The sequence below is a fragment of the Lithobates pipiens genome, unplaced genomic scaffold (assembly GCF_037356315.1).
Source record: "Lithobates pipiens isolate NorthernLeopardFrog02 unplaced genomic scaffold, aLitPip1_a1.2 Scaffold_23, whole genome shotgun sequence".
Classification (NCBI taxonomy): Eukaryota; Metazoa; Chordata; class Amphibia; order Anura; family Ranidae; genus Lithobates; species Lithobates pipiens.
Window position 1 is genome coordinate 44,570,104 of NW_027507785.1, and position 11,832 is coordinate 44,581,935.

Below are 11,832 nucleotides of genomic sequence, written 5' to 3' on the forward strand. Positions count from 1 at the left end.
ACCGCGAGGTCAGGTTATGCCGTCACGGTACAGTGAGAGCACAGCCTGACTGTACAGCAAAAACACCCCCCCACCCCACACACACACAAATCAGACAGCACATTGTGATGGTGTTAGGCTAAGTTTAGACATGTAGTTGCGGGGCGGGTCATTAAAATACCCAATTGAGCTGCATTATTAGTAACCCCCCTCACCTTTAAGCTGGGGGTCTTCAAGTACCGAGGTTGCGATGCTTTGCAGCTGCGGCAGACGCTATGCAAAATATTGTGAACGGCAGGCGGCAAGTTTGCCGAAAAGACCCCATTCAAGCGAATGGGGAAGTGGCGAAAATGTTCGAGAGAGAGAGATAGAGAGATAGAGAGATAGAGAGAGAGAGAGAGAGAGAGAGAGAGAGAGAGAGAGAGAGAGAGAGAGAGAGAGAGAGAGAGAGAGAGAGAGAGAGAGAGAGAGAGAGAGAGAGAGAGAGAGAGAGAGAGAGAGAGAGAGAGAGAGAGAGAAGAGAGAGAGAGAGAGAGAGAGAGAGAGAGAGAGAGAGAGAGAGAGAGAGAGAGACCACCAACTCCTGGCTCTCCACTCCTCGCCCCTTCCAGTGCTGGGCTGACAGAAGTAGTCGTGCCGCGGTCACTACTGTCAGCATTATAGTAGAAGGAAGTTGCGACGCCTCTATCCCTACAATACACACTGCACCCAGGGCAGCCGCCCCTTGTGCCCACCCCTTATCCCAGCTCTGCCTATCTTATCCTTTCTGTACAGCCAGAATACACCATCGTAGCACACAGGGCCAGGGCAGGGGAAGCAGGACCTGCAACCTTTGCTGCTGAAGTAGTTCACAGCCCATGGGGGGGGGAGCCTTTGGCCTATTCACCTTTGCTTGTCCACTGATGGTACAGCACACTTCCTGGTTGCCAGGTCCCGGGCCCCTCCAGGCGCTCGGGGCCCAGTACATGTGTATGGGCTGTACCCCCCCTGATGGCGGCCCTGTGGACAGTACAAGCACGAGGCTGTGTGATGGAGGCGGATAACATTGTTACAGACTCAGTATTGTGAGACAGTTACTGTACAGTCGGGATACACCACCATAGTACAGACAGTACAGGCACGGCGCTGCGCGGTGGAGTTTACAGCCACGGTGTCACCGCACAGCCAGGGTAGAATATTACAAGGTAGCCATTGCTCAGTATCTCGGCATACATACAGTACAGACTCAGGTCAGGAAGCGGCTATCCCGGGGTGTATATAGTCCTCTTCTATATAGTTCTCTTCCCATATGTAGGGCAGGTGCAGCCACGACCCGAAGGTACTCACAGGGATCTGGGATTCAAGCAGCTCCAGGTGAATTCAGCAGCCTCCTGGGATGGAGAAACAAAGCCCCCCCTCCCCCTCCCGCCTTCGGGGGTCACTCTTGCAACTCCCTTTTCTCCGGGGGAGGGGGGGGTCGCGATGACACAAACAGCACTGAGAGTCACAGTGACACGGTTCGGCAGTCTCCGGTGTCACCGCACTGTGCCCAAACCTCCTCAGGCATTGATGGAGTTGGCAACGTCCGTGAAGACCAGTCGGGTGGGTCTCTGCAGCGGGCACAGGCTGGTCAAGAGAACCTGAAATGCCAACACAGAGAGGACATGGGTCATACAGGGGGAAATACTGGGCGGAGCCTTGATGACACACTCTCCACCCCCAATCATCTGGCAGATTGTGAACGCACATGCTTGTGAAGAATTAGCATACTACACATGACCGAAAAAAAAAAAACCTTCATGGAAGTACATAAGATGTGTGTACACATACGTGCCCTCACTTTCCGGCAATTCCTAGCTGTCAAAATGACAGCCGGGTGGCTGTGTAGATATAGCAACTGTAATAACTGCTGTTGTCAAATGATGGACAGCTTTACACAGTGTTTGTAAATATTGTTCATATATATATATATATATATATATATATATATATATATATATATATATATATATATATATATATATATATATATATATTATATATATATATAATTTTATTTATATTTTAAAAATGTCATTTTTTAAATATAAAAATATATATATATATATATATATATATATATATATATATATATATATATATATATATATATATATATATATATATATATATATATATATATATATATATTTTTTATATATATATTTTTTTTTTTATATTTTAAAAATGTATTTTAATTATAAATAAAATTATAAAATAATATATATTTTTTTTTTAATGTCTGCTTAAGTTGTGTTAAGAAAATGAAAAAAAAAAAAACACAACATCCAATGACGTGTATCTACCTTTCCTTGGGGTTGGAGGTCTCGGTTCGGCTCCAGCAGCTCCTGTTCCAGGTCTTCCTGCTCCTCCGCCGGGTCAAAGTTGTACATCGGCATCAGCTGGTGACGGAGCCTTCTCCAGCCTGAGCGAGAAGAGAACGCAGACAACTAAAAGTCAGAGAAATGCCTATTCCATGCAGATACTTCATATACTTTCTTTTAGACCCGGCGACGTCATCACTGGGTGTATGTGCTTCTCTATGCAACGCAAGAGGTTCATTGCCGATGACATCACAGGGTCTAAAATAACTGGAAGACTTTTTTTATTTTTTATTAAGTCATTAGCATGTTGAGGAGGCCGGGAAACAAGGAACCAAAAAAAGTTTTGGGTATAAACAAGAACTTTAAAAAAAAAAAAAAAAATTTAAAACGGTTGCAAAGGTAACAAAACGTCATGTATTTATAAACTACAAAAATAAATAAAACGGAACGAGCAGAAAAACAAAAGAAAATGAAATGAAATAGAAGGAGAAGGAAGAGAGAAGCCTCACCTCTTCTGTTTCCTGATGTACAGAACCTGCAGAGCCCATAGGACGGGTGAGATGGAAAAAGGGGGGGGGGGGGGGCAGAAAAAGGTAAAGGGGGGGGGGGGGGGGTGAGAGAAAAGGGTGGGAGAGAAGGAGGTGTGGAGGAAGGTTGAGGGGAAGATAGAGGGAGACGGGGAGAGAGAAAGAAAAAAAAAAAAGAGCCATTAGTGGGTAATAGTAATAAAAAGAGGAGAGAAGAGAGCAATTGAGCAATTGTAGCAGAAAGGAGACTTTGGAGGGCAGTGGGGGCCGAAGAGGGGGCCGGGGGGGGGGGGGGGGTCGGGGTTGTGAGGTTGGAGGATTGCAGTAGTGGAAGAGGATTGGGGGGGGGGAGGTGCAGCGAGAGGTTGGAGAGTAAGGGTAGTGTAAGATAATAAGTGGTTGGATGGTTGTAGTAATGATGATGGGGGGGGGCATGGGCGGGAGAGGAGAGGTTGGATTTTAGTGGTAGTTGGGGGAAGGGATGAGAGGTCGGTGAGCAGCTGGGGGGAAAGGTGGAGGGTGAGAGTTTGGAGAGTAGCGATTGTGGAGGAATGAAAGATTGGAGAGCATGGGTAGTGGGGGGTTGATGGAGGTTAGGGGTAGCAGGGGGGATGAGAGGTTGGAGGGTAGTGGAGGGATGAGGGGTTGGAGGGTAGCGGTAGCAGGGGGTCAGAGGTTGGAGGGTGCAAGGGATGAGATGAGAGGTTGGAGGGTAGCGGTAGCGGGAGGGAGGGGGCGGTTGGAGGGTAGCGGGATGAGAGTTTGAAGGGTAGTGGAAGTTGGAGGATGGGACAAGAGGTTGGACGGTAGCGATAATGGGGGGGGGGAGAATAAGAGGTTGGAGGGTTGCGGAGGGATGAGGGGTTGGAGGGTAGTGGCAGCCGGGGGGGGGGGGTCAGAGGTTGGAGGGTAGCGGGGGGAGGGGGTGGTTGGAGGTTAGCGGGGGGGTGAGAGTTTGAAGAGTAGTGGAAGTGGGGGGATGGGACAAAAGGTTGAAGGATAGCACGGGGGGGGGGGGGGGTGAGAGGTTGGAGGGTAGCGGGATGAGAGTTTGAAGAGTAGTGGAAGTGGGGGGGTGGGACAAGAGGTTGGAGGGTAGCAATTGTGGGGGGATGGGATGAGAAGTTTTAGGGTAGCGGTTTGAGAGGTTGGAGGTTGAGAGGTTGAAGGGTAGAGGTTGCGCGGGGGGTTGAGAGGTTGGAGGGTAGCAGTAGCGGGGGGGGGGGGAGGTTGGAGGGTAGCAGGGATGGGACGAGATGTTGTAGGTAGCAGGGGGGGTGTGGGAGGTTCGAGGGTAGCAATAGTGGGGTGTGGTATGAGTGGTTAGAGGATAGCAATTGTGGGGGGGGGGGGGGGGGCAAGTGATGGGGGGGTGTAGGGTAGTAATGTGGGTGGGGATGTAGGGTAGTCATGAGGGGTGTAGGGTAGTGATGGGGGAGGGGTGTAGGGTAGTGATAGGGGGTTGTAGGGTAGTGATAGGGGGTTGTAGGGTAGTGATGGGGGGGTGTAGCGTGGTGATGGGGGGAGGGGTGTAGTGATGGGGGGGGGTCAGAATTAGTGAAATATGTAGTGAAATAGATCCAGAGAAGGTTGACCGCACACGGCACACTATATGTATATCGGCGTTTTATGGCGGTAGATCTGGCCATGTTGTGGAGTCGGGGGAGGGATGGCGGTTACTTTGTTTCCTGAAAACACCGAAACTGACCACCCCGGGCAGAGCAGCACTGGGTTGTTTTTTTTTCAGGAACGAGGGATTATAGGAAGCTATATGGCCTACAGGTGGCGGCCATGAAGGTTCAGCGCCTTTATCCAGAGGTGCCCCTGAGGGACAGGACACACTAGTAGCCTTCCCTTCACTGACCCAACTCGAAGGCAGCCAATCAGTTTACAGGAACCGCACAGCTAACACTCTTTTTTAGCGTCCAGTAAATTGAAGGGCTGCGTATCTGCATCACAATATGGCCGCCTCTGCCGCTCTATGTTGGGTCGGTAGGGTGTATCTGTGATGCCTAAATTTGGGTTATTATTACGCACCATCGCCACAGCCAATCCGATCACAGTGACAATGCCAAGAGAGAGCAGCCAGGTGCCCACTGTGGAGGATCCAACATTCTCCGCCCCCCGGGTGCCATTATAAGGGGGCGTGGTTGAGCCCCGTACACCGGGGATGTCACAGTGTGGTTCATGGTTGAGCCGTCACCAGCAACCGCCGCGCCAACGCACTCATCCCGGGGATGTCCGACGTCTCTGATCCGCCAAGCTGGATGGAGAGTCAAAGAACACCGCGGTCACAATATGAATACATAATATTAATATAGTAAATATGAATATAAGAATTACAATCTAATAATAATAATAATAATGTTATTTATTTATTTTTAAATATTAATTTTATACTATTATTGTTTTACATAATAGCAAGAATAATAATCATATACGATGATTTAATATTATTACAATTATTAACAACAACATTATTGAACAATAATAATATTTAACTGTATATACTGTATATATTATTATTATTTTTCCAAATAATAACATAAAATATTTTTTACTATTTATATCATTGCAAAATAATAAAACAATATAAAGTAAACAATGATAAATACTAATAAATACAGTAATAATTATTAATAATATTAATATACATTAATAATAAATACAAAATAATAATAATTGTATTGCTTATCTAAAAAAAAATATATTATATTATTATTTTTGTTAATAATAGCAATAATAATATACAATTATTATTGATAATAATAACAACATTATCAATAAATAACAATGTCATTATTTTTTTTTTACAAGAGTGTGTGTGTGTGTGTGTGTGTGTGTGTGTGTGTGTGTGTATATATATATATATATGTATATATAAATCTCCCCCTCTCTCTCTCTATATATATATATATATATTATATATATATAGTTATTTTTTATTATACCAAATAATAACATAATAATAAATAATAATAACATTTTTCACTATTCATATATTAATAATTACAAAAAAGTAATAAAACATTAGACAATATTAATGATAATATTAATAAATACAGTGTTGATATTAATAATAGAAGAAGAAGGAAAGGGCAAGGTGCTAACAATAGCAATAATTATAATGATAAAATAATATTATTACTACTACTAATATTATTATGATAAGAAAAAGGCAAGACGCTAACAATAATAATAATAAAAATATTAAAATAAAAGGTGATAATAACAATAATACTAAATTTAAAAAAAAAAAATAACTTGACCCAACAATAGCAATAAAAAAAATAATAATACTAAAACGAATAATATTAGAAAAAAAAAGGGTATGACACTAAAAATAATGATAATAATAATATAAAAATAAAAGATGGAAAGGGCCGGGTATTATGGATAATAACGATAATAATAAGAATAAATAACGCTAAGAAAAAAAAAAAAAAATCTAATGATAAAAAAATATAACTAAAAAAGAAAAACAAAATACTACTACTAAAAATAAATAATAATAATAGTAAATGGAGAAGACACTAACAATAATGATGATTATAGGGGATAATGATATCTCTTGGTCTCAGCATGCAGGGGGTGCACAGGGGGCCCCCGAGCCCTGTGCAGTATTGGGGAGGGGGGTCTTAGCGCAGGGCATGCTGGGACTTGTAGTTCTGTTGCAGCCCTCACCTGCCCCTGTGACAATCAGTCCCTGATGATGATGGTGGTGGTGGGGGGGAGGAGCTGGGGACGGGGTCCTCTCCAGGGGTCTCAGTTGCAGCCTTGGCCCTCCGGGGTCGCCTTCACCTGTTTCTGGAATCTTATTTTTGGGGGCCCAGTGGGTTCCTCCTGTGCCTGGATGCTCAGCCCCGCCCGCTGTCACCGATTCTCAGCTCCCATTGGCTCGTCCGCTTGTCACTCAGCGGCCTGCGAGGCGGGCCAACGACAGCTGGTGAGTCATCCCCATCCCACGCATGAGCGGCGTCCGTCGATGCGCGTGGTGCATTCTGGGAAATACCTGCTCGGCTGAGTTGCGGGGCTCCGACAAAATGGCGCCTTAGTGAAGACGGAAGCGTGTGTTCAGACAGGATAGCGTAATAAAATTCGATGTTTGTTGTCTCAGTTTGGTTTAGGTGTCGCAGCGTGTGCTGTAGTTTCAAGCTGTCTCTGAAATGGGTTGAGGGAATGACGTTGTTTGACTGTTTACATTAGGAACCAATGTGCAGTGGCTGGATGCTGGGGGCACCGGAAGTTTAGTGTTTCCATGTGTAGTGACCCCCTTCGGTGCCAGGTATGTCATTGAAAAGGAGTGCAAGCTGTGTGCTGGGAACTGATCCCCCCTAGCCAAGGATTCCTGGGACTTGTAGTCCATCACCAGGCTGCCATGCTGGGACTTGTAGTACTTGTGGATCCTCTGTTTTATTGTATACGGTGTCCCCTTGTGAGGATGTCACTTCACTTCCTGTTTTGGTAGCCCAGTTGTCACCAGGACAGGAAAGTCCATCACTTCCTGTCTAATTTGAAAGCGTTAAGGGTTCCCCCCCTCCTCTGTCTGTGACCCCATTGAGGAGATTTTCCCCCATTTCCTGTCCCTGGGACTCGTAAACATAGAAGGTTGGGGGAGCAATGGTTGGCACAAGGACAGGAAGGTCCCTTTGGAGATATTTCCCTTTACTTGCTGTCTATTTGACAGCATTATATATATATAGATAGATAGATAGATATATAGATATATATAATATATATATAATTTTATTATTTTTTGTCCATGACCCCCACTTCCTGTCCCTGAGCCTCCCCCCCACACACATATATATATGACAGGGTGGGGATTTGGGTGGAATGGTTGTCACAAGGACAGGAAGGTCCCCTTTGGAGAGATTTCTCATCACTTCCTGTCTAATTGACAGCTTTTGGACGTTTTTTTTACCTTACTTCCTGTCCCTGTGACCCTCTCTACATCATAGGATAGAGGAGGAATGGTTGTCACAAGGACAGGAAGGTCCCCTTTTTGGAGAGATTTATAAAAACATAACCCCACCCAGACACCCAAACTGTGGTCCCCATGTGGCCCTTGGGTACTTATAGTGTGGCCCTCGGCCCCAGTGGCCCCTCCATCCTTAAAAAAAAAAAAAAAAAAAAAAAAAACATGAAGTTTGTCTTTGTAAATTTATTCAATAACCTCCCGTTCTCTCCTCCATGTTTGTTCCATTCCAGGCCATGAATATCACCTCTCCCCTGCACCGCCTCCTCGCCAGAGCGGTCCGCCTATCGTGTCGGAGGATTGGCTCAGCCGGGGCGACTGCTGAGAACTTAGCGCGGCACTGGCGGATGTTTTCCAAGATGGCGGCATCCCGGAGCCGAAGGAATCCAGCGAGATTCTGATAGCGCATGCACTTGGAGCGAAGACGGTAAGGACGACACGCACAGCGCGGAGATCAACGTCCATCCGCTGATTTCACGTCAGGCTCTCCATTAATTTTTTATATGGCTGGTGGCAGCTGAACAGCCCCCCCCCCCCCCCCCCCACCTGCCTGTAACCTCTCACCTTCATTCATTGGCTACAAAGTTACAATGTTGCAGTCTGATCGCTGAGGGACCCAATCACACAGTCGGCGTTTTGTGGCTTGAAGCTCAAATCTCAAACCGCTGGAGGGGGAAAATAAATAGATTAATAAATTATTCTCTATGGAGACGGTTCACATCTCCACACCTGAACCTCAAAAAAATAAAATAAATTTATAATATGTAATAATACAAAAAAAAAAAATAACCCCCTACCTTAAAAAATACTTAATAAAATATTATAATAATTATTAATGATAATAAACACCAAAGCCCTGAACCAAAAAATTGAATATTCATTTTAAAAATTATTTCTTATTATTTGTTGAATTTATTTACTATTTATGATTATTTGTGTATTTATTTTAGATGTATTTATTATTATTATTATTATTTCTATTAGTAGTATTAATAGTAGTTGTAGTAATAACATTGTAACCCTAACAAAAATAAATATAAACCCCCTTATCGTAATGAAAAATTTAATGAATAATAATATTTATCAAAGAAATAAAAGCTCATGGAAAAGCTAAAAAAAGCAACACATGATGTAACAGATAATAGTTTTCTCTAATTGGCTTAATAAAAAAAAAAAAAAAAAAAAAAAAAATGCCCATCCAAAACGATGTATAAAAATGCGCAAATCGAGCATAAAAATGCACAAAAAAAAAAAACCCCGGAAAAACGCTTCAATGATGCTACGCTCAGGTGGTGTGAATGCAGCATGGGGGAGGAGAGACTGAGGAAATGCTTCCTCCTGCCTGCAGCAGACTGATGACATCTCAGGCAAAGTCAATGGATGAAGCTCAAGGACCCCTTTATTATGATCGGCTCCCTGCTGCAGCCTCTCGCCTTGTGTCTGGCGGCAAAGTTACAATGTTGCAGTCTGATCTCTGGGAGAGAGGAGACCGAGGGAATGCTTCCCCCTGCCTGCAGCAGACTAGGTTGCTGTATATTGTGACGTGTCGGGAAGGTATTCATTCACTGACGGTTCCACTTTTCTGTTTTTTTGTTTTTGTTGGCTGCAGTTTCGGGGTCTGGCCCGGCGCCCGGGTCGCTCCCGGGTCTCTGAAGATCAACTGAAGCGCATAGAGAAGATGGCGGAGGAGCGACTGAAGAGGTAATGACAGAAAATGACAAGGAGAGGCGGTCTCTGGTTCATAGATCCAAGGGGCACCTTTAAGGCATGCTGAAGTGGCCCTTCACTTCATTTTAGGGCAATATGGTCGTCTGTTTTTAGGGTTCTGATAAATATATATTTTTTTTTAATATATATATATATATATATATATATATATATATATATAATAATTATTATTATTATTTTTTATTTTTTTAACACACTGTGACCAGAGCTATACCTTTTGTGATCGCTGTGACCAATCGCAGCCAGCAACACAATGGATGGCTTGAAAGGATGCCTTTCATTGTTTTACAACTGTCATGTCACCTGCTGTGATAGGTCACAGTGGTCACATGGTCCTGGCAGCGGGCCGGTACAGTGATCAGTCATTGGCTGTGTCTGGTGGAAGCAGCCGGTGACAGATCACACTGTTGCGTGGCCCCACAGCCAAGCGCGTCATAAGACATCTACCCGGATTGACAAAAGGTCCGTAGTTTGCCCCCATAGGCCGGGCAGCAACCGATTTTAAAGGATATATTTTTTTATTATTATTATTTATAAGTTATTATTAATATTGTACAGGATTTATATATTAATATTTATATTATACAGGATTTACAGTGTATATTATAAATTTATTATTATTATACAGGATTTATATATTTATATTATACAGGATTTATATATATATATATATACAGGATTTATATATCATTATTTATATATTATTTAGGGTTTTATTATTATAAGTTATTAATATTATTGTACATAATTTATGTATTAATATTATACAGGATTTACATATTTATATATTATACATGATTTACAGTATATATCATTTATTATTATTGTACAGGATTTATATATTAATATTTATATTATTATACAGAATTTCGATTTTCACATATTATATAGGATTATATATCCTTATTTATAATATTATTATTATACAGGATTTGATTATTATTATTATTTATATATTATCATTATTGTTAATAATATAAATCCCACACAGAATATTATTATTATTATACCTGATTTATATACAATTAATTATATATAAATATTATTATTACTATTATTATTATTATACATGAATTATATATATAGTTATTATTATGATACAGGTTTTACATGTTTATTATTTTACAGGATTTGTATGTTTTTGTCTATTTATTTATATATTATTATTATTATTATACAGGTTTTGATTATTTATGATTTATATATTATTATTGTTAAATAATATTCTTGTGCAGGATTTATATTATTATTATTATTATTATGATACCAGATTTATATAATATACATGATTTATATATAATTATTTATATATAAATTATTATTACTATAATTAATATTATACATGATTTATATATATATATATATATATTGATATTATGATACAGGATTTACATGTTATTTATTATTATTATTTTACAGGATTTGCATGTTTTTGTTTATTATTATTTATATATTATTATTATTATGATTATTATATTAATGTTAATAATATTCTTGTGCAGGATTTATAATATTATTATTATTATTATTATTATGATACCAGATTTTATATAATATACATGATTTATATATAATTATTTATATATAATATTATTATTACTATAATTAATATTATACATGATTTATATATATATATATATATATATATATATATATATATATATATATATATATATTGATATTATGATACAGGATTTACATGTTATTTATTATTATTATTTTACAGGATTTGCATGTTTTTTGTTTATTATTAATTTATATATTATTATTATTATGATTTATATATTAATGTTAATAATATTCTTGTGCAGGATTTATAATATTATTATTATTATTATTATTATGATACCGGATTTATATAATATACATGATTTATATATAATTATTTATATATAAATATTTATTATTATTACTATAATATTATACATGAGATAGAGATATATATATATATATAATTATGATACAGGATTACATGTTGTTTATTATTATTTTACAGGATTTTGTTATGTTTGTTTTTGTTTATTACTATTATTATGATAAAGTGTGTGTATGTGTGTGTGTGTGTATATATATATATATATAATTTTTTTTTTTTTTTTATACAGGATTTATATAACACCAGTATTTTACACAGCACTTTAAAATATATAGGGAGACAGTTCGGTGACAATACAAATAATTAAATTGAATACACGAAGGTTAGGAGGACCCTGCTCCTCAAGAGTACTAATCTAATAATCTCATGCCATGTTGCCTCCCCCATCGCAGGGTTCCTATT

The 11,832-nt window shown here is 39.8% G+C and overlaps 2 protein-coding genes across 2 annotated transcripts in view; one reads left to right on the plus strand and one right to left on the minus strand.

The window, feature by feature from the left end:
* Positions 1-347: 347 nt before the first annotated feature.
* Positions 348-5,108, minus strand: CUNH3orf18 (chromosome unknown C3orf18 homolog). The gene is given in 5 exon segments (XM_077451507.1): positions 348-1,598; positions 2,304-2,415; positions 2,831-2,856; positions 4,886-5,007; positions 5,010-5,108. Coding segments are annotated over 5 exon segments (369 nt in total). The 5' UTR covers positions 5,038-5,108; the 3' UTR covers positions 348-1,517.
* Positions 5,109-6,674: 1,566 nt separating this feature from the next.
* HEMK1 (HemK methyltransferase 1, mitochondrial release factors N(5)-glutamine) overlaps positions 6,675-11,832 on the plus strand; it is a gene marked incomplete in the record, with an annotated part of 21,619 nt that continues 16,461 nt past the window's right edge. The window contains 4 exon segments of the mRNA XM_077451506.1: positions 6,675-6,794; positions 8,060-8,168; positions 8,171-8,253; positions 9,436-9,518. Coding sequence (XP_077307632.1) covers positions 6,702-6,794; positions 8,060-8,168; positions 8,171-8,253; positions 9,436-9,518 — 368 coding nt within the window.